The 26,953-nt window shown below is 40.8% G+C and overlaps 1 protein-coding gene across 2 annotated transcripts in view; it reads right to left on the bottom strand.

Annotated features, from left to right (window-relative positions):
* Nucleotides 1–5,253: 5,253 nt before the first annotated feature.
* DICER1 (dicer 1, ribonuclease III) overlaps nt 5,254–26,953 on the bottom strand; it is a 53,821-nt gene continuing 32,121 nt past the window's right edge. For both annotated transcript variants that reach the window (XM_083730501.1, XM_083730502.1), the window contains 12 exons: nt 26,049–26,262; nt 25,084–25,237; nt 24,474–24,656; nt 23,879–23,984; nt 23,219–23,394; nt 21,296–22,076; nt 20,020–20,175; nt 14,357–15,239; nt 13,960–14,228; nt 13,064–13,226; nt 12,896–12,971; nt 5,254–12,161 (listed from right to left, as the gene is read on the bottom strand). In XM_083730501.1, the coding sequence (XP_083586627.1) occupies nt 11,996–12,161; nt 12,896–12,971; nt 13,064–13,226; nt 13,960–14,228; nt 14,357–15,239; nt 20,020–20,175; nt 21,296–22,076; nt 23,219–23,394; nt 23,879–23,984; nt 24,474–24,656; nt 25,084–25,237; nt 26,049–26,262 (3,327 nt within the window). In that variant the 3' untranslated portion in view covers nt 5,254–11,995. The remainder of the gene's footprint in view (nt 12,162–12,895; nt 12,972–13,063; nt 13,227–13,959; nt 14,229–14,356; nt 15,240–20,019; nt 20,176–21,295; nt 22,077–23,218; nt 23,395–23,878; nt 23,985–24,473; nt 24,657–25,083; nt 25,238–26,048; nt 26,263–26,953) is intronic.

The following is a 26,953-nucleotide window of genomic DNA, read 5'->3' as shown; positions in this document are numbered from 1 at the left end:
GACCCAACCCGGTCTAGGCAACGAGACTAAAAGTTATTTGCATTCCTTCTGTCATAAAAAATCATATCCCCTTACCCCGAGACTTTCGTTTCTTTATTAAATGCAGCCACAAGAGTATTTCAGGTCTGGCAACGTGAGCTCAGGAAACCTTACTCTGTATAACTCAGTGTAACAGCTTAGAACCGATTCCACTAAAATGTCCCAGTTGAGTGTATCTGGGCACTCAATCAAGAAACACATATTACTTTTAAATAAGATTAGCCTTTCTATTTTGCTGCTTAAGTTAAAACTTTTCATGTCATTCTCTGGCTTTGTGTAAACCCCAAACCTTCCTTTCTGGGTTTTTTTTTTTGGGGGGGGGGATGCGTCGCACAAAATTAAAAACCTGAGGCTAAAGGTGTCTGAGCAAACGTCACCTAATGGCAGGGCCGGCTGGTCGGTGACGAGCAAGTGCTATTAAAGAAGATGGATTTCCCTTGTGCTTCCCTGGGTTTGTAATTATGCTGGAGCGGTTAAGTGCCTTTTCCTTCCAATGGCAAAAGCAGCATCTCTGAGTCAAGGACTTAAATGACCTCTCCTCTTGCCCTTTCACCTTCTCCCAAATCCCAAGTCAATACCTGCAATCCCCTCCACGGTCCTTTCATACCTTGCCATTGGGCTAGAGAACACATGGCCCACTGGAGATTATTGGACTCCAACTCCCATTAGCTTTGGACAGTGTTGCCAATAGCCAGGGATGATGGGAGTTGAAGTTCAGCATCATCTTGGAGTGCCACAAGTTCCCCACCCATCCTATAAAGTAAGCCCTGGATGAACCCAATACAGTGGTAGCTCTAGTTATGAATTCAATTTGTTCCGGAGGTCCATTCTTAACCTGAAACTGTTCTTAACTAGAGGTGTGCTTTCGCTAATCGGGCCTCTTGCTGCCGCTGCGCCGCCAGCATACAATTTTCGTTCTCATCCTGGGGCAAAGTTCTCAACTCAGGGTAACTCTTCCAGGATAGTAGAATTTGTAACCAGAAACGTTTGTAACCTAAGGCGTTTGTAACTCGAGGTACCACTGTATGAGGCTCCCCCTGCTTGTTGCATACATACCTTCCAACTGCAAGATGTTTAGGAATGCCCCCCTGTATTTTCCCCAATTTGAGATCTGGTGATAAGGTCTATGTATCCCGTTGTTCTTTTGTGCTTTATTTGCAATGCCAAAATTGGCTTCTGGGTGGTTTGCAAGTTTAAAAACCAATAACATAAGCATTGAAGTATAAAAATCCTCATTAACATACCCAATAAAACAGTTTTACCAAAACATTAAAAGGTAAAGGTAAAGGGACCCCTGACCATTAGGTCCAGTCGTGGCCGACTCTGGGGTTGCGGCGCTCATCTCGCTTTATTGGCCGAGGGAGCCGGCGTACAGCTTCCGGGTCATGTGGCCAGCAGGACTAAGCCGCTTCTGACGAACCAGAGCAGCGCACGGAAATGCCATTTACCTTCCCACCAGAGCGGTACCTATTTATCTACTTGCACTTTGATGTGCTTTCAAACTGATAGGTTGTCAGGAGCTGGGACAGAGCAACGGAAGCTCACCCCGTCGCAGTAATTCAAACTGCTGACCTTCTGATCAGCCAGCCCTAGGCTCTGTGGTTTAACCCACAGTGCCACCCACAGCATCCATGATTACACTTCCATATTTCACAGGTGAAAACAGACACACCTTGGTGATGCCCTTAAGTCTCCTAGAATTATAGAATCACAAAATTGTAGGGTTGAAAGGGAACCCAGGGGTCATCCAATGCTGGAATCACAGCTAAAGAATTTCTGACAAATGGCCTTCCAACCTCTGTTCAAAAACCTCCAATGCAGTAGAGTCTACCACCTTCTAAGGCAGAGTTTCCCAAACATGGGTCTCCAGCAGTTGTCGAACTACATCTGCCACTATCCCTAGCTAGCAGGACCAGTGACCAAGGATGATGGGAACTGTAGTCCAAAACCAGCTGGTTATGGAAGTCTGGGAAACCCTCTTCTAAGGTATTCCTTTCCCCTCTCAAACACCTGTTACTGTCAGAAAGTTCTTCCTAATGCAGAGCTTTCCAAACTGTGTGTCGCACATGTAGGTGTGTCAGCTGGAGGGTGCAGGTGTGTTGTGTGAATGCTGCCTGCAATCCTCCTGGGGCTGGAGTGGAGTTAGTTGAACCTCGTTTGCTAGTAAAAACTGAATTACTGTGTTGCAAAATGATGCATGTCTAAAAAGCATGTCACCAACATGAAAAGTTTGGAAAGCTCTAGCCTAATGTATAGTCTCATTCCGAGGATCGCTGGCCAAGCTCTCCAGGCACACCAAACACTTTGATAAAGACTGTATTCCAGTTGCTATATGCTAGGGTTGCCATATGTCTAGAATTCCTGGGACATAGCCAGAATACTGCAGTTGGAAGCAGTGTCCGGGCAGAAATGTCAATGAAAATCCTGACATGTGGCGATTTTGCCCAAAAAGCTCAACAAGTTTGGCCAAAAAAATTAAAAATATATGGCATCCCTACTATATGCTGTATTCATTCACTCCAAAGTAGCCTGCACCACAGCACTTGGAAAAGACTAAAAGGTAAAGGTACCCCTGCCCGTACGGGTCAGTCTTGACAGACTCTAGGGTTGTGCGTTCATCTCACTCTATAGGCTGGGAGCCAGTGCTGTCCGCAGACACTTCCGGGTCAGGTGGCCAGCATGACGAAGCTGCTCCGGTGAACCGGCACTAGAGCAGCACACGGAATGCCGTTTACCTTCCCGCTAGAAAGCGGTACCTATTTATCTACTTGCACTTAAGGGTGCTTTCAAACTGCTAGGTGGGCAGGAGCTGGGACTGAACGGCGGGAGCTCACCCCGCCGTGGGGATTCGAACCGCCGGCCATGTGATCGGCAAGTCCTAGGCGCTGAGGTTTTACCCACAGCGTCACCCGCGTCCCTTTAAAAAGACTAGGGAATGCTATAATAGACATATATAATTGTCCTCTAATATGTCAACTCTAGTTTTAAATAAACCTCAACACACAAGGCCAGCCCAGGACATTTTGGGGCTGGAGGCAAAGGAAAAGATGGCCTCCCATACACTGTTCCAACTGGGCATGGGGCGGGGGGGGGGGGTTTCCAAAGTTGATGGGCATTGCTATGAAAATGGTGTACATGTGCCACTTCTTGTGATCAGTTATGTAGGGCAGGGCTTACTCACTCCCACCCCAATATTTTATTCAAGTTGGCACTTCTGCAGGAAAGTACTTGAATGGTCCCTCTTAACAGGTTGTGGGGCTGAACCTGAGGGCAGCAGACTGGCTGTGTGGCCTAAATAGCTCTGTCCTCCAACAGAGGGGAATGTCCCAGGAGCAGCTTTCAGGAGGAACAGCCAGGGCTACCAACTCTGATCACCACACTCCTTGATATTTGATGTCTGAGGCAGCTACCTCAACCTGCCTAATGGTTTTCACCTGCCAATGGAAGGAAGTCAACTATGTCTTGGGAGCTCCCACTCCCTGAGGCAGCAGCTTCACCCTGCCTAATGGCACATAGGAAACTGTTTTGCTGGTCTGACTATTTGCCATTTAGCTGCCTCGCCAGCTTGCTGGTTCTCAGATCCTTATAACTAGAGGTGCTCCGACCCTGAGCTGTGGGTCTTTTCACGGGGCCATTTCATTACTGAGTGAAATGATTCTAGCTTGAACGCCCTGTTGCTAAAAGTGGTTTGGGATAGGAGGCAAGACTGTATGTGAAAAAAGAATCATATATATGCTATTAAATCAACGAAACTCCATTCATCATAGGTGATGAATTCTGACTTTGTGAATTTTGAATAGGCAGTTGCAACTCCACTGAGTTACTGCAGAGATTGGTTATGAAGAGTGTTTATGAATTGCTTTTACAGTTCTTTCTCACACAAAAAGTAGTTTTATGACAGCTTATGGCAAGAATTGATGCTGGATTCATGCAGCATGATTAGACCTTAAAATATTTTCACTGGGATTTGTTCACTAACGGTATATAATGAACCTTAATGTAATGAATTAGAAGGCTGTGTGGAGAAATTCTGCAGAAGTCTTATTCTCTCTCCCCTCCAATCTCCCCCGGCTTTTAAACTTGCAGTTTCTATTTTAAAGCAGCAAATCTCAGGTTGGCATTTTACAACCATGGCCCCAGCCCCCAGATGCTCTCACACCATAAAAAGCTGTGCACGTGTTGCTGGGCAGGAGAATCTCTCGTGCTGAATAAATAGATGTCAAGTCAACTTTGACAGAGGAGTGAGGAAGGAACAGAGAACAGTGGTTCTGCCCCTCAAGCACGTGATTAGACTTCACAAAGCTAGATTTGATCACACACAATTTTGCTTCTATGGCCACAATCTGGGGATCCATTTGTGGAAATCTCTGTCTCACTATGAATACAAAAGAAAGTTCTTCACACAGTGCATAGCTAAAATTGGATAGCTTTGAAAGATTAGAGAAATTCAGGAAAAATAAGGCTGCTCTGGTCCATGGGGTTATGAAGAGTCGGACATGACTAAACAACAAGAAGGCTATCAAAAACTACTAGCCATGTGAGCTGCGTTCCATCTCCAGGGTCGGAGCTGCTGGAAATCACGTCAGTAAGATTAGCTCACTCATGGCATTTTCCTCTTTTTCTCGTTATTATCTACTGGGTAAGAGCCCATTAATTTAACGTTCAGTTTTGGAAAGAGCAGTAAGGCAACCTTGATCACTCAGCTACTAGCTCTTCACTTCCACACTACTAATGCTCAAGTGCAATGAAGACAGTTGGAGTGCTGTTGTTTTCAAAGTATATGACTCCATAAAATCTGAGTGTCAAGTTACGATTCCAAATACATTTTGTGAATATTTGAAAATAGATATCCCCCCCTCCCAAACTGGTTTCAAACCAAGAAATGCAGTCACTTATATGATATCCTAGTCACTGTTGTGGGTTTTCATACAATTACAACTTTTTTGCCCTGAAATTGTAGTGAAAGGACCAACTTCCCCCCATTCAGCCATGCTTAGGAAATAACTGGATGACCTCAGCACAGGCATTAGCTGTCAGTCTAACCAATCTCTCAAGTGTGTTGTGCAGATAAAATGGAGGAGGCAGAGAATTATGTACACTGCCCCAGGCTATTTGAAGGGCAAGGTAAAACGTGATCAATATTCATGTTAATACTAACACTTCTACATTTACATGCATTACATAAGGCTTTAAGGAAAACAGTAAACACAAAAATGAACAGACCATAACTTTATTGGAGATATATTCAGCTACAATTATTACAAAAAAATCTATTAAAGGTAATTGTGATCCATAAGGTGCAGACTGCAAATTTCTGCAGCATGATTACAGTATGAATGAATTACATTTTATGTCCCTTAGACAGCTGCAGCATGTGATGGGAAATATTTTATTGTCCATCAAATTATGTTATTCATTCTACTTGATTTTAACCATCTTTACAGTCAAACTATTTACAATAAAAAAGCCTGCAATTTTCAATGCTTGTTCAACTTCTGTTTCTCTAGATAACTTGCTGCTGTAGTAAAACTGAGTGCATCAATCATATCAATTTAAACAGTCTGTGGTTATCCAAATTAAACATATGCAAGTGGGGAAGCTATAAAAGGACTTAGGAAATAAAACTGATAGATTAATGTTGAGTTACTCTTGCATGAAGTTGCAATTAACGGTTTTGGGCTGGATCAAAACTAAGATAGTTGAACTTAAGTTCCACTGAAAGCAATGTATCAAGCTAGTCATAAGTCTCACTGATATCTATGGGAACTAAGTTCAACTCGCTTAGTCTAGATCCAACCCTTTGTATTCTACCTGACTTTATGGATATCTGTTATCAGACTTCTGCTGGTGAAAATGTAGGTTTCAGTTACATTTCATGGTTGTAAAGTCTTAAGGATTTAAAGACACAGTCTTATAAATATTAACACATCTTCGCTTCACTGAAAGTGAAAATATTTGCCATTAATAGTGTAGCGTTGCCCTAGGTTCACTCTCTTTAATTACTCACACACAACTAATTCCATTACATTCAATGAGGAAGGTAGAACAGCGCATGGCTCAAATATTGTCAAATAACTTTTTTTTCAGTTAGAAAAGGCTGTGACTATGGGGACTGCCAGTTTATGCCACTTGCAGATGTGGCCTTACCCCTTACAGGACTTCTCACAGTTCAATCTGGTTAAAAATTCTGCCCTCTGGACTTGACTAGATGATACCTACAGATAGATCCCTTCATATTCAAAATGAATGTATGCATGTTCAGTGAATTTACAGCAAGGCAGGGCAAGGGAAGGGGAGCTCGAAAGAGTGAATTTTAAATACTAACCGTTTCACAAGACAGTAAAAGGATGGCAAGAAGAGACACTGCTAGGACCCCGAGAGTCCCTGGGCAGTGTTCTGCTTGGGCAGTGTGGATCTCACGCCTCCTTTTTGCAGCCCTTTGCATCCACTGAAAAGATAAGGGAGGGACTGGGACTGGTGGCCAGCCAAATGCCAATGGTCAAAGATAATGGGAATTGTAACCCAGCAACATCCAAAGGTCATAGGCTCCCCATGTCTGGGTTAATGGATCTCCAGAAGGAAATGGGACAAGGTGTGGGTAGCTGCATCTGGGAGAGAAGACTCATTGGAAATTGGAGAACACCCCCTCCCTTCCCACTTGCAGAAGCACCTTCCAGTCATGCAAGGGGCTCTCTGGATCCTAGACCAAAGTCTTTCTTCCTTAAAATATAGAAAAAGTTACAGACAAAAAACCAACAAATAGCCTATTTCAGTTGTGCAATTTAAGTGACACATTGCAGGTATTCTAATCATCTTTTTTCAAATTCAGTAAATCAAAGCAGCAGCAAGGCCCAAACCACATTAATTCCTCTAATTAAGTATCTTTCTCCTTGAAATGAGGTAAAGCACGGTACCAAGTGCAATGCTTATTTGTGCTACATGAACAGAGCAGCACAAAACAAAGCCATAACAAAAATAAAAATGCAGCATAGTTAGGAGGACTGTTTTAAGTATACAGTGTAACAGAACACACAAACACACACACAAATCCAAAATTAGGTTCATGCCAATTAACCCCTCTGCTGTCTACATGAGGGGTCTGTGTGATACATTGTAAAGACAGGCTTGCAACAGTCCATTTCCTCTCATGCTTGTAGCATGTCAAGGGATTTCGATCCCAACCTTCAAAGGGTGAGATTTAGGTCTAAATAGCATACATTTTCCAATACTCCAACTGTACTAAAAGGGGGAGGTGGGTAAAGCAGTTGCACAGCATGGAAACTAGTGTGTTTTTGCATTCTAACAGCATTATGTAATATTTGAATTAAATCATACAGCAAAAAGGTTGTTGCATTAAACACGCACACACACAAACAGCAGCAGGACCTACATTTACCATTGGCCCCTACTCAATATTTTCAGTTTCAGTTCATTAGCTTTCTTCAACAGGGAGGCATTGAATACTTCTGATTAGAGAGTGTAATTATTCCTATTGCCATCAGGCTACACTCTTAACCTTTGAAATTATCCAAGTATGAAACATTTATGTGAAGCATTTGCTATCTTTCAGTCTCATGAGATTGGTTTTGATTTTACATATGGCATTTCACAAAAAGAAAAGAAAAACCAAAGCTTATATATTTGATTGGGGTAAAACATGCCCTTTTTTTGAATTACAGAAACTTGCAAGTTTTTAAATGCTGATCTGGGCATCAGCAAAGAAAACTATCAACATTAATAGCTATTATTTACTAGAGCTGCAAAATCTTTGCTTTGGGCTGCAATTGTAGATTTAACAGTGTTTATTCATAAACTACCTATGCATGAATAGAATTTAGATGGTAATCCTCAATCCACTTACCACTGAAAAGTCTTGTTAAACTCTGTTTGTAAGAATACTTTTACAGCACCTCAGATTAGTGGTTTGAGGACTACAGCTTTACCTAAACGTTGTAACAAATGTCACAATACAAAGCTAAATTTCGGGAATACTATGCATGTAGTGGGCATTTTCACAGACATTTTCACAGCAGCTGCTCATACTGAAGCTGAAAAGGGCCCACTGGAATCAGCTGGAATCACCTGAAGGGTGTTTCTCTGTGCCATCCTGGACCCAGGTAGGTTAGTGCTGCCTAGAAGTCAAAGGCAGGAATATCAATAGGTTCACAGGAAGTTTTAACCTCTGTGTTCCTGTGAGCAGTCTCCAGGTACAGTTTTGCCAAGCTAAGAAGCAGAGACAGACAGAAGACCACACATACCACATGCAGACAGGTTGAACTCAGTTAAACATCTCTGCGTGCGCATATAATCACGCCCCCAAAGTTTGATCTGTAGGCAGCCATTCATGGAAAAAGCAGGATGTGGCCCTGGATGCCAGCAAGGAGAAACACCCTTCAGGTGAGCTTAACAGACCCTTCTCCTGTACTGGCATACTGGACCCAGATGGGATGTTTGAAAGCTGACCAACATCAATAGGGTTATTGGTGGCTGCCTAGGGTGGAGGAAGCACACTTTGTAAGACTCATCTTCCAAAGGACACTTCAGCTGAAGCAAATAGGCCTACCTTATAATGACAAATGACCCCGTGGCTCCCTGGCATACCTCCTAAAGAGGTGTGTTGGTTGAAAAATGCTGCTGGAGCGAGCAGTTGTGGTGGGCAACTTTAGGAAGTCACAAGCCAGGGAAATGCCAGCCTTAATCTGCTTTGCCCGGGTTGAGAGCCGAAAAGATAACAAGAAGGAATCTTTTTATGTTTGAGTCCTAGAGATGTAGCACTTTAAGGCGTCTTAGGGAGTGCCACACCTTCTCAGTGGGGTGGAGTGGGGAGCTGCAGAAAGTAGGCAGAATGACCTCTTCGTATCAGTGGAAGGTCAAGTTGGCTTTTGGGATGAAGAAGGGATCCACATGTCTGGGAAGGTGCACCAATGTTTGGCCAATGAAGCCACTAGTCTTGTCAATACAGAGACTTGAGTGTCTTGCAAGGCTCCAGAAAATACTTGGATGCCCAACATTTGGACACAAGTGGACCTGCTTCCCATAACTTTGTTCAACACTGCTTTTGATTCATTCATACGGAGACTTGAGTCCAAATCAGGGTAGTCATGACATACAAGGGCAGGCGGCAGTGGCACAAGCAGAGCAGGCGCAGACCCAGGCCCTGGCTGTTGTGCAACAGGTGCTGCAGTAGGCTGCTGTTGAATAGGTTAAGTTGGGGAAAAAGAAGTTTGCAATATCTGCTAACAAAAATTGCATGTTGTTAGTTCATTGTAGCTGCTTGAATAGGGAGAATTATTTAACTCAATAGCTAGGGAGTTTAATCAGAGAGGGAAAACCTGGGAAAATCAACAGTGGGAGGGGGCAGTGGTAGAATCCATTGCAGAAGATATTTTTTTCCGAATAAAAATGATTTTAACAACAATCAAACCTCTCTCAAACACGGACAACACAAGTTGTAAGAGAAAAATAAAGCTATCTGAGGTAGCCATGGTGAGCTAAAAAGCAGGATGCTGAACTCTGACTAGGACTTGGGCAGATGAGAATATTCCCCATGGAACACAAAAAGCAATCAGTGAAAAATACAAACAGATCAAAGCATGCAAGAAGAAAGGAAATTAGAAGGATCCTGGCCAAGTACACAGTACAAAAAGAGCAAGTAAAGAAATAAGCAGGTGAAAGTAGAAAATGCAAGCCTGAAGCAGAGGAGAAATCAGAGCCCTTCCTAAGCTGCTGCTCTTGAGGAACGTATTTGAAGACCAATTCCAGGAACAGTTAAAACATCCTGTGACTCTAACGACCTTCCCGTCTTTGAGCTCTAGGCAGCACTAACCTACCTGGATCCAGCACGGAAGAACAGTCATTTTCCAAACTGAAAATGAGGCTTGCTTCCTCATCCAGGGGGGTGGGGGTAGGGGTGGGGTGTCTGCAGCAAAAAACAAAGAAACTTTTGAGCCATTTGTGTAGTTCATCCTTGCACATGAGCTTGTCTTTTAATCCTTCTGTGACATTTTTCTTGCTCGCTGTGACTGAAGTCACACAAAAATCTTTCATTTCACTTCCATCGTTAGAAAGATTTGTTAAACTAAATTCTGTATTTCAGAAAAAGTTTAATGTCTTCTGCCACTAAGGTATAATCCTTCTCTTTTAGAAAGTAAGCCAGATGTTTTCCCCTCTAAATTTTGAATGCACATGTGTGAGGAAGGGGGGTGTCTTTAAAACAGAACACAGTATTATCTGTAATTTAACACATAAAACAGCATCAAGAGCAGACCACTGTGCTGGAAAACATTAAAAAAAACTTGCTCAGCTCTCTCAAACTTCAAGCATAATTAATGGGGTAAAATTGCAGCAAACCTCTATTGATATTGGTGGGAGTGCAAGACGACCCACAGCTTTTTAAACAAGGTAAAATTAAGAGGTATTATAGTTACAGTGCAAAAATTAAAATTTCAAGCATAATACATACACATAGCACCAAAAACAAACAAAAATGCATGCAAAAGGGGAAAAAGACACAAAAAGAACAAAGAAGAACTGAGGTATTTAAGTGAAGGGTGCCTACAAATATCTAAAGAAACTTAGGCATAGCCTAAAAAGTATGCTTTCATATCAACTGAAACAACAATAATGAGCTAGTTATTCTAAGGTAAAGGACCTAAATCACAGATGTATCAAAAGTATGGCAATTTCTCTCACACAACAACTTCCATGGCATTTAACAGCACAGCTTTGGTAGGTGAAATATGCATGCAATTCTGAAAAGTACAGTAAGAAATTTACGTGGAAATCGCTCTTAAAGGTGTAAAGGTGCTCCGTTTGTTAAATATGTATCCAATATAAAATCTGCAGCATATTTTAGGTGCGATATGTCAAAAGTTCTTTTTAAAGCAACAGTTTGCACTGTGCAGTTAGCTATTATTACAAAGTTCCAATACTGGAAGCAATGCCTGCAATCCACCAGGAAAATCTCTTGCACAAGTCCCTTGAAGGGAAAGGAGGTTCCACAAGAGTGATGGACTGTGCTCAGTCTCGGTTTCTGTAACAATGGAAATCAGCGAGAGACTTTTCTGTTTGCAATAACAAAGAAGATCTGTACTAACCATTTCCTCTGAATTGTTAAAAAATAACCTCACTACATATATATGAATATGATTTCTATTACAGTCCTGTAATAAGTTAGGTCACAGCTAAACTAACATGTTGTACTGTAAATATGGAGCTTCATCATTGTAAAATGCGTTCTAAAAAGAAGGGAATGTAATACAGTTTGCTCCAAGGAGTTCAGAAATGAAAGGTTGCATTAGTGAGGGCTTATGTACTTTTAAGGCAAGAACCTTTTGATGCAAGACTATGCGGCATCAGTTTTAAAATCTATCTGATGCCAGACATTTCAATTTAAACCTGTCCCTAACAAACAAGTGCAATAATGATTGGGAATGCCATCTTAATGCAAAGATGGCACGGAAAGAACAAGGACAATACTGGCACACTTAATCCTTACACCAAATCATCCGGTGCAGTTTATAAACTGCTTCGTGACTGGCACTAGTGCACAGATTTGAGGAATTTCAAGATTACTATATATATATATACACATATATATATAAATCTAGTAACTGCAATAGGCATAAGCTCCCTGGCCTTTAAACACTAAGCAAAGCTGTACTGACAAAGTAAACCAAAGATACCTGACAACAATTATTTTGAACACTTGCTAAATGTCATCATTAAAGCACTCTTGTGATTAAACAAAGCAGAAGTGAGGAAAGAAGACAAGATTGTGTTTGCGCAAAAAAACCCTATAACTACATTTCGTTCCAAAATTATGTGTACATGTTAAATGTTGTTAGCTATTTGTTATCAAACTTTAAATGCTGTCTTCAGTTTGTTCCTCTCAACATATATCTTTTAAATTTCTCTATTGAGTGTGTGGTTGTTGTGGTTGTTTTTAAGAGGTGTCTCAGCTATTTGGAACCTGAGGTTGATTTGCTTTGAGGCTTCGTAGAGCTCTTCTTGCTGCAGCAGATTTGGCGATCCGATAGCTTCTTCCAACACCTTTGAACTTTCCCTTTCCTACAACTTCCACAGTTACTCTGACCTTTCCATCATAGGTTCTTTCCGCAGGACTGCGTGAGTGGAGGGGAAAGCAGGAAAAACAGAAATAAACACATATGCCAATTAAAACAAAGATACTCAAAGTGGAATCGATTCCGGAAGAATAACCATGTTAATCTGAAACAGTGTACAGTCCCGTGAAACACAATTTATTGCAACATGAGCTTTTGTAGAAGCAACAGCCTACTGCAGGGATGCACGAAGTATAAAGACATTATGTACATATACACACATGCATCCAGTGGGAGGAAACAAAAGCCCTTCAAATGGAAGCAAAAGTGTAGTTGGAAGTTCATTACTGTTTTTCCTCAGTTTTGAGATTTCTTTTCCAGAATAGTATGTCATTAAAATTATTACAAGTTCTACTAGCAGACACACTTCTAACTGCGCAGCAGAAACCCCCTCCTTCTCCCCTCCAGTCCCTAAATCTGCTCCAAAGGACTGGAGGAAACCCTAGAACATATTAAAGGGGTGTACAGCAAGAGGAGAAGGTCCACTGTTAGGCCAAAAATAAAAATAAAAAAAGCTTGTGCCAGCAGAGTTGTTTAGCTAGACACCACATATTACTATTAACTCAATTTCTTACCTGCCCTTCAATATAAGGTCACAAACAATTTTAAAATGCAGGTTTTTTAAAATAATACAAATATAATTCCTATTCTACAGTAAAACACAATTATAATCCATTGCAAGGTGCATGACCTCAGGAATATTTTACAGAAATATTAAGCAGATTAATTCTTACCTAAATTTAGCTGTCTCTGGCTCCATTTCCAGCAGCTCTCGTACTGGGGAACGGGGCACATTTGCAGAGAATTTCTCTGTGATTAAAAACAACAACACCATGTTTGTAAACCCTCTTAACGACGAACAATGAATTACTGAACATTTCTTCCGAGAGCTCCAATGTTACCTATTAATGGCCTCATCATTGGATAGTACACTTGCCAAACCATTTCAAGAGACATTCCACTATCCATGTAAATGGCACCAGCGAGTGACTCAAATATATCCCCCATGGCCTTTGGTACTTCTATGTCCTCCTCTTTTTCTTCATCTTCTTCAGATCTTCGGAGCTAAAGCAAATACCAAAACAAAACTGTGTTACAAAATTGTTGCAAATTTTCAATTAAAAAGGATTTATTCACTCAGAACTGCAAATTTTCAACTTCTAGACGAGCAAGAATGGATTAAACAAAAGTCTGACATTAAACTGGTATTAAGCTAGCTTCAATATCTAGTCCTCCTCCTGTGTGCTATCCAAGTTCCTTGAGATCAGCCTTCTTTTTCTTAAAAGTTTTCTGTTCTTACAGCTGTGAAGAAATGTTTGAGCAATGCCTGTTAAAGTCTGAGAAGCAAAGTCTGAGAAGCAAGAGGGTGAGTGGGAATAGGGAATATCAGTGACTGGGAATAGGCTTCAGTGTCCCCCTTCCCAACTAAAAAAACCTCCAAGTATTATATGCAAAATTGCAGCATGATGCAAAAGAGAAATGGTCTCAGAACTCTGTTTTTATTGGCACAGAATTTCAACTACTTGGCCGCAAAGGTTAATTTTTTTAAAAAAAGATATGCAACACACAGCCCCGGTCATAGGGTCAGTAGTTCACAATAATTCTGAAGGAGTGTGACAAGGATGAAATTTAGAATGCAGCCAGAATCCAAGAACTAGTTGCTGTTCACAATGTCCTATTCAGTAGAAAGCCTCTACTTGATCTTGCCATGTTGTGCTAGATGTTTAAATTCTTCAATATAAACTCACACTAAAATGAGCTTCAACATACACACAAATGATTTTCCGGTGCCACTAACCTCGGAATCCATTCCTTGCATTTCATTTTTTTCCATCTGAAACTGCACAAAGTCATCAATAACATGAAACAGCTCGGGAGAGACAGCTTTGAAGTATTTGTGGTAGTCGTACTTTACAGCCAATGAGGCAAAGATGGTGTTGTTAACAAGAGCAGATCGCAGGTCTGTTAGAACTCCAGGAGAGTGCTGCCGTGGGTCTTCGTAAAGGTGCTTGGTTATGAGGTAGTCCAAAATTGCATCTCCCAGGAATTCCAACCGCTGGTAACAATCTTAACACACAAGGGTTGAGGGATTGGCAAGAAATAGATAGCAATATAATTAACAATCCTCCCAGATAATCTGCATCTCTTCAGTCATGTAAGCTTAATGCAAAAAGGGGATTTTTCACATGACTTACCAGTAATGGTGTTGTAATGATAGGAAGCATGAGTAAATGCCTGAAGTAGATAAGCCTTATTCTTAAAACTGTAGCTAATTTTCTTCTCGAAGTTTTCAAAGCCAGATATAAGGTGATGTAAGGTTCGCTCAGCATCTGGATGATCAAACATACATCTTGGAGGAATCTTTAAACAGCCATACATCAAGTCTTTATACAGAGAAGACTCTTGATTGGCTAGAGAGGCAGAAACACAGATTACTGAAGAATGTTTCTGCTGGTGGTTAAAATGCTCTCTGTAGGAATACAGAGCACTCTCCCAATCAGTTTTCTTAATAACCGGAAGCACTTTTAGCCCCAGTGAACAGAGGAAAAGCTGGGCAGCTCTTTCACCGCAACTGGTCAGATAGCAGCCCAGAAGGGCTTCCACACAGTCTGCAATGCTTTTGTCAGCAATACATTGTTCTGTATGTAAGTCATAGGAGATGGACTGTTTTCCAGCATCAATACCACAATTTTCCTCTGATGGATTCCAGAAACCCACTACAAAGTCATCCTCTTCAACAGCCTTGCTAGGGTCTAGATAGCACATTGCATCCCAGGAGCTGTAATCAAAATCATCAAAATCTGATGCAAACTGGACATTAGTCAAGGTTGATTTTTTGGGTGCTTTCCATTCATAACTGTTATCAGTGGGTGAAAATGGGGAAAGGGATATTTTCTTCACAAATGCTCCGGAACCCATTAACATATTGTCAATGAATTTGATATGCTCCTGATCATATTCCATAAAGTCATCCTCAAAGTCAGCTTCCTCCTTGGGTACTCGCCACATTAAGTCGTCATCATCGTCATCATCATAATCATCATCAAGTTTTCCATTAGACATCAATCCCTCTTTTGCCTGAAAGTAGGAAAAAAATAAAACAGGAAGGGCCACTTAGTTTAGTTACAAAAATAATTCCACAGCATCACAATAAAATGGTTATTGACAGTATTAACTATGCTTTTCTTTCTTTCTTTCTTTCTTTCTTTCTTTCTTTCTTTCTTTCTTTCTTTCTTTCTTACATTAGATCTAAATACATTATTTATGCTGTCCAAGAACTATAGATGCCTGAACCACCTAGAAACAATGCTAGGCATTGGGAGACACTGTTCTACAGTGGTTTCAGTCCTTTTTGGAAAGTTTGACTCAGAATGTGGCACAATAAAACTACAGAGAAAACAGAAATCTCTATTATCTTGGACTACTGCAATTATATTGTGCTTAAGCAGAAAAATGTCAATTTCTCACTTTAGTAAATAGAGCTTTTTGCAAATCAGTGAGAAGCCGATTTGCTCAGCATGAATGAAACCAGTTTAGACTATTGTTAAATTATATCTATAAACAGATGCAAGAGCTGTAGACCAAATATTTTAAGCAGGGGTTGACACTGATGTAAACAATTACTCGGATAGTACTGAAACACCATGCTAGGAATTTGATAGCTTGGTAAATGCCATAGGTTTAAAGAAAGTTTTAGCTTTCAGATACATATTATATTTGGGGTGGGGGGGGATCACAGCAAATTATGATTTTTTTTTTTGTTTTAATACATAACATTTTGGATATTCTGCCAACACATTGTTTTAAAATTATGATTTGGGACAAGAATGATACTGTATTCAAATCTGCAAAGTAAACGAAGCTAAGACTGAAATACATCCAAGCGGAAACAAGCCACATTGATACAATCAAGCCATTTCCTTTCCATTGCTCTCTCATTTTTACAATAGAGCAGGAAGAGACAATGAGAGACATCCCATTGTGCCTGTGCACCATTAATAAATATGGACAAATGAACATTGGGTTTTCTCACCCCTGCAGTCCCTTGTGTGCCTCCCAAATCTACTTTGGACGGTTAGGTGACCTGAGCAATAGGCCTGGGCAACAAATCAATAAAAGGTAAAGGTAAAGGACCCTGGACGGTTAAGTCCAGTCAAAGGCGACTATGGGGTTGCAGTGCTCATCTCGCTTTAAGGCTGAGGGAGCCAGTGTTTGTCCACAGACAGCTTTCCGGGTCATGTGGCTAGCATGACTAAACTGCTACTGGCACAAAGGAATGTTGGACTTTTTTGTCAACACAGAGTGTGCGCAGCGACTGGAGCATAGAAATAAAAGGCTGTCCGCAATATCTTTGCTTATTTTTATTTTCGAAAACATAACAGTCAAGAGCTGCAAGCCATTACCAGTCCTCACCAGCAGCTTACAAAACATTTGGTCAACTTAAATACAGTTTCAAATAATCAATTAACCTATCACATCCCTTCTTGCATCCGGTGCAGAAAGTAACTCCCCTTTCTAATTAGGCAAAAAGTCAAGGGACCACAGGTGTGCAGCTAAGTACGTCAAACTGCAAACATACACCTGTGAGCTTCAATTAACCAACCCCATTCCTGCATAGCATCATTGACCACATTAAGATAAAGAAAAACCAACATGGAACACCGTGGCGGAAACCAGAGTGCAGGGAAACACTGTTTACCTTCCTGCCACAGCAGTACCTATTTATCTATTTGGACTGGTTGGCAGGAGCTGGGACAGAGCAATGGGAGCTCACTACATTGCAGGGATTCAAACCACCGACCTTCTGATCGGATCAGCGAGCCCAAAGAGGCTCAGTGCTTTAGACCACAGCGCCAGGACTGGTATGAGGAGCAGACCACGATGTAGTATATCACTGGTGAAACTGCCACTGCTCCTAAGTCCCTCTGCTAGCAACTTCCTCCAGCGAGCGTTGCTAGCAGAGGGACTCAGGACAGGAGCAGTGGCGGTTTCACCAGCGATATATCTGCCCTCATACTGCGTAGAGGGAGAAAAAATCTGCATTGGTGAGGCGCTGATATAGCTTGTTCCTCCCTCTGCATCTTTTAACTGGTCGGCTGAGGAGTGTGCGGTTGCTGCCCCCTTCAGCCAAGCAGTTAAAGGATCCCCCAGCCCGGCGCTGGCTCCCCCACGAGTGGGAAGAGCACCGGGGACTGGGAGCCCTCCCCACACTCGGCAGAGCCGCACAAAGGATCCCTGCTGCTCTCCCCTCTTATCCATGAGCGGGAAGAGCACTGGGGATGGCTTAGCTGGCATCAGGAACCCTCACCACAGGCTCCTATGGTGACTGCAACAGTGAGGCAAGAGGACAAGTTTTCTTATGGATCAGTAACTCCATTTCACAATGGAGGGAATCAGTGGATTATCACAATGATCTTTACTAGAGTTAGTGGTATTTTAACATGCTCATGAGCAATGAGGAGTCGTGTGAGTTGAGTACTGAGATGGTCAAGTTTGTGGATGACACCAAACTATTCAGGAGGTGAAAACTGAAGAGTTCCAAAGAGCCCTTCCAAACAATCAAAGACGATCAAGTTTAATGTAAGTGTAGAATGACTCCCATCTTGCAGCAAAAACATCAACTGACAGGACCTTAAAAGGCTGTGACAATGAAAGAGATGCTATGTCTTGATGGATGAAGAAGATGCCAATGTAGAAAATAGTGACAGAGATGATAATAATAATGTTAGGGTTCAATTTTAGCATCGTCACATTTGAAATATACCAAGCATAGCCTGATACTGTTGGACTACAACTCCTATCACCTCTTACCATTGGCCAAGATGACATCTCTCTCTCTCTCTCTCTCTCTCTCTCTCTCACACACACACACACACACAGAGAGAGAGAGAGAGAGAGAGAGAGAGAGAGAGAGAGAGAGAAAGAAACAGTTCTGATTTGGCAATCTCAAAATTCCCAGATTTTTATTTTTTTATTATTGCAGAGTGAGTGAACAAGACTCAGATGGAAAGGACAGCTTCTTCCCTTTTTTCCTGGGGAATTCCCATGATCAGTGCATTGAATCTATACAGCTAGAGTGTAATGGATTCCCTGTGTGCTAGTGCTTGTCCTATCCATATACCTTCAAGTTGTTTCATGGTGTTGGCAGAAGCATCCCCCCACCTTCATGCCTCCCTCTCAATTTGTGTACCCTCCCTTTCTATAACAGCTCACGTGCTGCTAAGAGATTATAACATACAAACTATATTACATGTTATGTGCACGAGTTATATCATTAAAACCATTCTATTTTAAGAGCATAATAAAATAATACTGTTTGAAGTGAGTATACTTGAAATGTTTTACTCTACAATAAATATTTCACACTGCAAACATTAACAGTCTTTCAGTGTGCCCTCTGGTGGCTCTGTAGTCAAAATATGAATTTCAGAAAACTGATGAGCTCAAATAAAGCATTATTTGCTTTTTCTAATCAAAATATTAACTTTTTATGGAGGAAAGCTAATCATAAAGCAAAGGACCACTGTAGTTCCCCCCATATTGAGCTGTTTTATATGAATATTGAAAAAGAAATAATAAAATAGAAACAAGGCCATTATTCAGGAAGTTATATTACCAATGAATCAGCAGAAGTCTACCAATCTTTCTAGCAATTTGACATCTGATTATTTTTACCAGTCAATATTCTTTACTCAACAGGGAAACAACTCATAGTACTAGACACATCTGGACTTTGTCCAAACACTATCTGTGTCAGTCTTTTCAGTAAATTGAGCGACGGCTTCAGAACCCCAGTAAATCCCACTATGCAGTGACAGTTTTGGCAAAGCAAGACAAATATTAGTTCAGATCTATGTTTTTGATCCTTAATGAAGATTTAATGAATGTTAACGAGCTAACAGTCCCATTGCAAAATGCCAGCAAGATGACATCCCACTCTGAAAGCACTACAAGTAAAACCTTTACTTTTTTACTCCCTGGGATAAACACACCAGCCACAACATAATGCAAGTCGCATATGAACCAAGCATATGAAAAGATAAATGTACACTTACAGCTTTCCTTACATCCCCTCTTGGAAAGAGAAGAGGATTGCTTAGGTCCAGTAAACAGCATGCAAATCTGTACATGCAGTCTTAAAAACATTTCCATGCATATTTATATATCTGTAGAAGCAGATAATTACTGCTCCTGAGAGGAGGGAAGGATACTGACTGGTAGTTCACGTAACACCAAACCATGGTGGGGGCTACATCTGAACCACCTTGTGTTCAACATTGCAGCAAGTGCATGGGGCAGAGGGGTTCTTAAAAGACAACCCTCTGCCGTGAGACATATTAAAAGCTGCATCCACACATCTTTAACCCAGACAATCTTGCTCTTTTGGTCACATGAGGCTAGAATTGCTGAAAACACATTCTTTATCAATTTCCATAATAGGTGCTAGCACTAAGGTAAAAAGGCCATCTAGATTTTTTAAAAAACCTTATTTTTCATGAGTATTCATGTTCATTCATAGCAAAGAGATAAATGTTCCTGAGGGACATTAAGAGTTTCCTAACAGCAGGCCAAGGAAAATAGTGACAGTATATTTTCACTGCATGTATTTCTGTTCTTTTCCACTTTATTAGTGAACCAATTTCCACAAATTGCCCTTTGTTGGTACTCCAACATCCCTTTACTCTCTATTTTTATTAATTAAAGCAGTGGTTTAAGAGGAGTTAAACACAAAGACGTAGTAGGTGATATTCTGCTGAAGTATGATAAGAAGCAGAAACCCCCTTTGCCTGTTTCACTTGTAATGATATACTTATACACCAAGACATTCAATTTTACATGCATTTCAACAAAGGCTTACCATTTCATCTTTTTCCCATTTGTCTGTATTACTCTTGTCTTGGTTTACTATGTAACCAGGAGGAAGCCAGTTGACAGGCGGGTCAAAGATAGATACCACCATGCGACTAGGAAGCCCTTTCTTTTTTCCAAGACGATACAAGTTACAATTGCTGACCTTTAAAAAAAAAGAATTTATCATAATCTATAGGCAATCAATAATTCTGAGAACACAGCAAACACAAACTTTGATTTAAAACTTCCATTTATAAGCTTAATTTTGTGGTAAATTTTCCCCATATATATCAAAATCACAGCATTTAAACACACACCCCCACACATAATTGTTATCCAACTATGCTCAGATATGGGCTGTTACCTACTATTCATGGTTTATCCAAAAAAAGTTAATATACAGTCCGTGTGAAGGACAAGGAATTAGGACAAAACAAAGCTGCTCTTAAGTTTAGGGTGACATGATATAAGACAAAATCCCATGCTCCTAACATTTGCATTGTATCTTTTATTGAAATCAGGAACAGTAAGCTATCATGTTTCACACTTGAGAGTAAGGGACGCGACTGAGGTGTGTGAAATTATGTATGGTGTGGAGAAAGTGGATAGACAAAAGTCTATTTCCCTCTCTAGTTCTAATCTAAGAACTTGGGCAATCCCTAATCATGCAAATCACTGTGTGAAGTGCTTCTGCAGATTGGGGTGAGCAACAAGGGGTGAGGTGGGGGAAGTTTAAAGGGAGGGAGAGTTGTTCAGGTGTGGGGAAAGGTTAGCTGCCCCTAGTCAGATATATTCAGCCGTCCCTTCTCAGTGATGATAAAGCTGCTTGCCTTTAGAAATCCCTATTAATTTATACTAGCATTGGTTATGTAACATCAAAAGCTGCCTTGTGGAGTCAGACCACTGGGTCTATCTAGTTAAATACTGTCTACACTGCCTGGCAGCTGATCTCCAGGTTTTTGTCTCTCCCAAGGTAGAAATGCTAGGGATTGAAATGTAGGAATTTTTGCATGCAAAGCAGGTGTTCTTCCATTGAGCTATGGTCCTTCCACACAGCATATTTCTATCCTGCCCTTCATCCCAGGATCACAGGGTGGTTTGTAATATAAAACCACAATAATACAAAAATCATGCTAACAAAGTTCTTAAGAAAACTGGCTAAAGAGGCTAAAGTTCTTAAGAAAACTGTGCATTACAGTGCTACTGGCATACCCATCCATTTCCATCCTGTATGTGGACTTATTATTTTTGGAACAGTTAAGGATCATGGAAGTATTACTCACTTTTTTGCTTCTCATATACGACAGGCGTCCCTCATGAGCATCAGGGTAAGTGCAAAACAAATATGTAGTGATGGCATGCTTTAGAAATGAATCACCAAGCATTTCAAGACGCTCCAGATTAAATCCATCGCTAGCATTTGAGAGAGTCAAAGCCTGAAGAATGAGACCAGGGTTTGGGCCAAGGGTTTTTGAGGAGTATCCCTTGGAAGGGCTTGTTACAGAATCCATTCTTTCCTTTGAAAGATCACAAGCATCTGAAGCACTGGTGTTCAGGGCCATTCTGGGACATCCATCTGAGGTAGATTTGTTAGCATTTCCATCAAGATATTTATTACTCAGTAGAGTACATTCATTGCTGGGCTTGAGCTGGTTCTCACTGTTGTATAAATTCTGAATAGGATACGAGGTAGTTGGTTGTACAGGTATTTCCTGCCTGGAGTAATTTAGCTGATTTCCTTGGCAAAAGTCTCGGCTAGCTAAGTCAAAATTGCCGTTGGCAAGATTTTTATTGTAAGAAACACCATTAACTGTTGCCAGTTCTACCGAGACGTCATTTTGGAGTTTACTAGGTGACTCAATCAATGTTCTGTTGCTCACAGACATTTGGTCATGCTTATCTGCAGAAGAGGTTTTATTAGCACCTTGATATGCAGCATTTTCAGGGACTACAATTGCGCTGTGCTTAAAATAATTTTCATTCTCTGCTACAGAAGAGCTAGAAGCAGAGATGAAGGATTTGCTGTCAATAGACTTTTTCCACCCAAAGTCCAGGTTAGGATATCTGTAAAATAAATTCACCGATTAATCATGCAGATAGATGCTGATGTGATTATTATTTTTTACTGTAAATGTTAATTATCTGAAAGCGTTTTCATTGATTTTGTTTTTAGTGATAATGTTAACTGTTCTTGTAAACAGTTTAGAGCTTTTATGACAATCAAGCAGTATATCAATTTTGTTAATTAAATAAATAAGGCACAGGGCCACAACATTGGTGCTTTCCATCTACCTACAACAATCACACACCCAAATAGCCCAAACTGAAAACTGCTTTGGGAACTCACATTCCAAGTCAGCTCCTGAACAGGAATTGAGCCACTCCTAGTAGCAAAAGAGGAAGATCCCACTCATAGGAGCCAACTTCTAGGGGCTAATGACCCTCCCCCCCATAAAATATTTGAGGAGGGCAGACCCCCGCAAAGTTGATGGGCATTGCGATTCAAATGGTGTGTGTATGCTGCATCTTGTGATTATGTGGGGCGGGGCTTGCCCACCCCAATTTTTTATTCAAGTTGGCACCCCTGATCCTGCTGTAACACTTCATTATGCTGGTCAGTGGCCATAGTATAACAGTTTGATATCTACATTTTTGATAGATGCTGATTATAAAATCCAAAGAACCACAAGTGGAACAATATAGTTGCTTGCACTGTTCTACAAATACATGAGCCACATGCTACTATAAGAATTTTGAAACTAAGTGCCTAAGTTAGTTCCCTGCCACCCAATTCCTTTTCCTTCTGCCATGCCTTTTAGATGGATGATAAAGCCTGGGATTAGGAATAGTCTTTTTATTGATCCTGGTAAACTGCTCTGGAATACTTTTTTGGTGGATGCATGGGATAAAAATCCTTCAAAGACACAACTACAGAGGAAGAGTTTGCATAGTGCTATAAGAGGCATGCTATATAATACATCTCATGCTTGCACATAGAGAGCATTATGTTTGAATTTAGCTTCAATTATTGCACAACATATTAGGTGTGAAGTGTATTAATAGCCCTTCCAAGAACAGAAGATGGTTTCTACATATGGAAGGCACACCTTTGGCAAATGAGAAGCTACCAGAGGACATAGCAATGGCAAAATATCAGACTACTATGCAACATAACTTTATAGAGATAAACTATAGTATTCCAATACCTGAAATCTGAAGGAAGTGACTTAACTCCTACACCAGCATCAATGGCGGTTTGGGATCTGAGTTCCTCAGCTGTCAAAAGGCAGTGAAGACGATAAAGAATGCTGGGGAGGCAAACTGCTTTTCTCCACAGCGATGCTGGAATAGGATGGATAGCACAGAGTTCTGGAACCAGAATCTTTAATAAAGAATAAAATTTGCCTTTAGTCTCTCGATATTTCAGAGCACAGGTTGCAACCCACAGTTTGAGGGCCTGATTTCCCACCAAGGTTTTTTCCCTACCCCCTTCCCCAAGACCAAACTAATTTTGACAACAGCAGCCAAAAGGGAAAGGAAAAAAGGGAGAATATACAGCACTGGGAAAGATAAAAGCCCAACACCTTGATAGAGTTGCAGACTCCCACCCCACCCTCCACTCATCAGATCGAACATTTGATGAGTTTGGAGTGGGAAACAGCCTCTCTTCAGATAATCTAAGTGGAGGAGTGCATACCTTGGCTTGGGGGGGGGGGAGGCGGGACGTGCAAAAGCATGCGTGAGATGCAGCTTCCAGAGGGTTGAAGCGAAAGTGAATACTGTCCTCAGACCAAAAGTGGTTAGTCAGCCCATTTTAGGGTACTAAAGAGGTGCTGAACACCATAAAATAGGAAATTCATCATTACCTGCTTGTTCTGTAGACTTTCCCACTTAGCTTTCCTCTTCTCAGCACTACTCAATGGGAGAGCTTTCCCCTTCTGATTCAGATGACGAGGAGTCAAAAGATTAAGTCTAAAGAGAAAATGGGAAGGGCTGTTCTTTAAAATATGCAGTATAACTTTGCATTTCACCCTGGAAAGTGGTGCAAGGAAAAGCTTGATTAAAAGATGTTAAAACCAGGGATGTGGGAAAATAATATTAGATATGCTACCAGACTTAAGAGAAATTATTTTTGTTTCCCTTGAAATTCCCCAGATGTTTCTCCTGAGCAGGAACCACCAAATGCATTTCAGGCAAAAAGTAATTTCAATTTTATTTAACAAGTGGGGCCTGCAGCAAAATATTGCAGCACGGAGAGCAGCTGTTCTGGATTCCAAGCGTTACATTCTATTCTTCCCCTTCCCATTTTCCAGCCCATCTCTCTCTCTCCCCACCCTCTCTCAAACATATGGCATTCTGCAGCCAATTTATTCCACTTCTGCAAACCTTGGGAGATCCCACATTGACTATATTGAAACACTACAAAGTAGAACTATTTTAAGCTATCAAAACCCTCTTTACCTTGAAGATGTGTGGTCCACATCCAGCAATGGCTGGTTGAGATTGGTCAGGTCAAGGTTATACTTGGTTTTATAATATTCAGCAAAAGTTTCATATTCTGGGGAAGGAAATTTGCTCAGTGGAGTAAGATCTGTGTAGACATCAGCAACATAAAATCGATGAGGCTGATCAAAATTTCGATACCTAGACAGAAGCAGATATTTGGGTTGCAATGTCAAATGTTCTGCTGAACAGGTTCCCTAACATGACCTGAAGTTACACGTTAGGTAAGAAGTCCTACTATGCAACCACAAGCAAGTCCAAAATAAAATGTAAGTTATTTCCATTAATGCTGAGTGGAATGACTGGAATTATCAAAATAGTTAAGCACTGGCCAGGACACAAAGGGCTACTCTGGGCACATCCAGTAATCTGTGCCAATGAGAATTTTATTGGTTTTTATTTTATTTTATTATTTCATTAACCATATTATTTTTTACTTGTAGACTCTCCTGCATATCAGGAGGTGAGCTCCTGTAAGCCAGGGTTACACATCTTTAACCGTGTTTATATCTATGAAATATTAGTAGCTGACAAATACTGGTTTCTCTCTCACACACAGTATAATCACCTTGGAATGATAACTGCATCCTGGTAATCTTCTAATTTGAAAATAAAAGGTGTCTCTTTTGTATACTGTGTACTGGGAATGCCTGTACGTGCTTCAGATTTTTCAATATCTTCCATAAATTTAAAATCAATGTCCAAAGTGCTGGAGCCATCAACTTGAAAGAAAGAAAAAAATATTTGTTTTAGCTGTCAAAACAGATTTTTTTAAAAAAAACAAACCCCCTTGTGTACATTCCCAAACATCATTCATTTACCTATTGTAGCAAAACCTACTAAGTCTTAATGCTGCAATAGATTTGTTAGTATCACAGGACTCTTGCTGAACTATAGTTGTAATCCACAGCATCTGGAGGGCATTCTGCAGCCCACAACTTCTAAGAGAGCACCAAGCTGGTTATCCCTGCTATAACCATTACCCTTTTCTCAAACTGTGAATCTAAAATAAACAGAACAATTCACTGGATACAAAGAAAAATGAATAGAAATTAGCCAATGCAAACATATGCACAAGATTCTGCACAGGAGTGCCTGAAGGGATGTAAGGGGTAGCTTCTACAACAGTTCTAAATATCCTGTTTTTAAGTGCAAGTGGAAGAACAAAGCTGGATTTATTTCATTTTTCTTGTACAATGCCCCTCACTTGAGCAGAAAACCCCTTCTGCATGCAGATGGATCCAACCCATTGTATATACATATAAAAAACCCTAGTTGTGGAATTCCCTACCCTTAGAGGTGCGCCAAGCACCTTCACTATACAGCTTTCAATGAACTCTCAAAACATACTTCTTTACCCTGTCCTTTGATACCTGAGATGTGTGTTTTCAAGACCCACCCAATTCCTCTGAGTATAATTTGTTTTAACTGTTTTTAATAATGATTTTTAAATTTCCATGGGATCTTCTGGGATGCATAATAATGACAAAAAGGATAATAGCAAATTAATATTTGCAACAGTCTTCTCCTCACCAACATTAAGAGGTAGAACACAATAGGCTGAATCAGCATCGGTAGGTCTGAATTCTAGTGCAGGTTTCTCAAGCCGAAGAATGTGAGAGAAAATGTACTGGTGAAGTCTTGTGATCAACTCAAGCATTTGTAAAGACAAAGTGAATCCTGATTTCTTTAGCTCAATAGATATGGTCACTTCTCCCGAGCGGGTATACACAGGAAAGTGAGGAATCTGAGTGAAGAAAGGGGGGGAGGGGAAGACAAGTCAATATGAGATTGTTCCAACAAAGAACTGGCCAAAGTGCTAATGTGCAACTATTTATGCATAGTCAAAACAAAAAAAATTCCTTCCAGTAGCACCTTAAAGACCAACTAAGTCAGTTCTTGGTATGAGCTTTCGTGTGCATGCACACTTCTTCAGATACACTATGCATAACTATTTATGCATAGTTTTTCTACCTGAAGACAAGTGGTGCAGAGAACTGATGGACAGAAATGTCTCTCCAAGCATCTCTAAATTCAAATGGATTATGGAAGGGTATGTGTGGCTTTGAGATTTTGGGGAAAACTTTTTTTTTAATTGCTTGGCATATCACTTGGTAGGGCTATGCCCTGGCTACCTAATAGACCAGCCTCCACTGACTTTAATCATGAAGTAGAAGATATGAAGAGTGGAAATAATGCAACAGGCTAAAATACAAAAATTCATTGAGCACCATTAATTGCTTGTAGTCATGTTTCAAAGGTATCCTCTCAGCTAACAATATAAACTAAATAAGTTGGGGGCGGGGAGGCTCAGTAGAGCATACCTATAAATCCACCACCTGGAATGTGGGTGGCTCAGTGGTTTAGACCACAGAGCCACTCTTGGGCTTGCCGATCCGAAGGTCAGCAGTTTGAATCTTTGCAATGGGATGAGCTCC

Source organism: Podarcis gaigeae (assembly GCF_964106915.1).
Source record: "Podarcis gaigeae genome assembly, chromosome: 1".
Classification (NCBI taxonomy): domain Eukaryota; kingdom Metazoa; phylum Chordata; class Lepidosauria; order Squamata; family Lacertidae; genus Podarcis; species Podarcis gaigeae.
The sequence above is the reverse complement of the archived record's forward strand: the minus strand, read 5'-3'. Positions and strand labels throughout refer to the sequence as shown.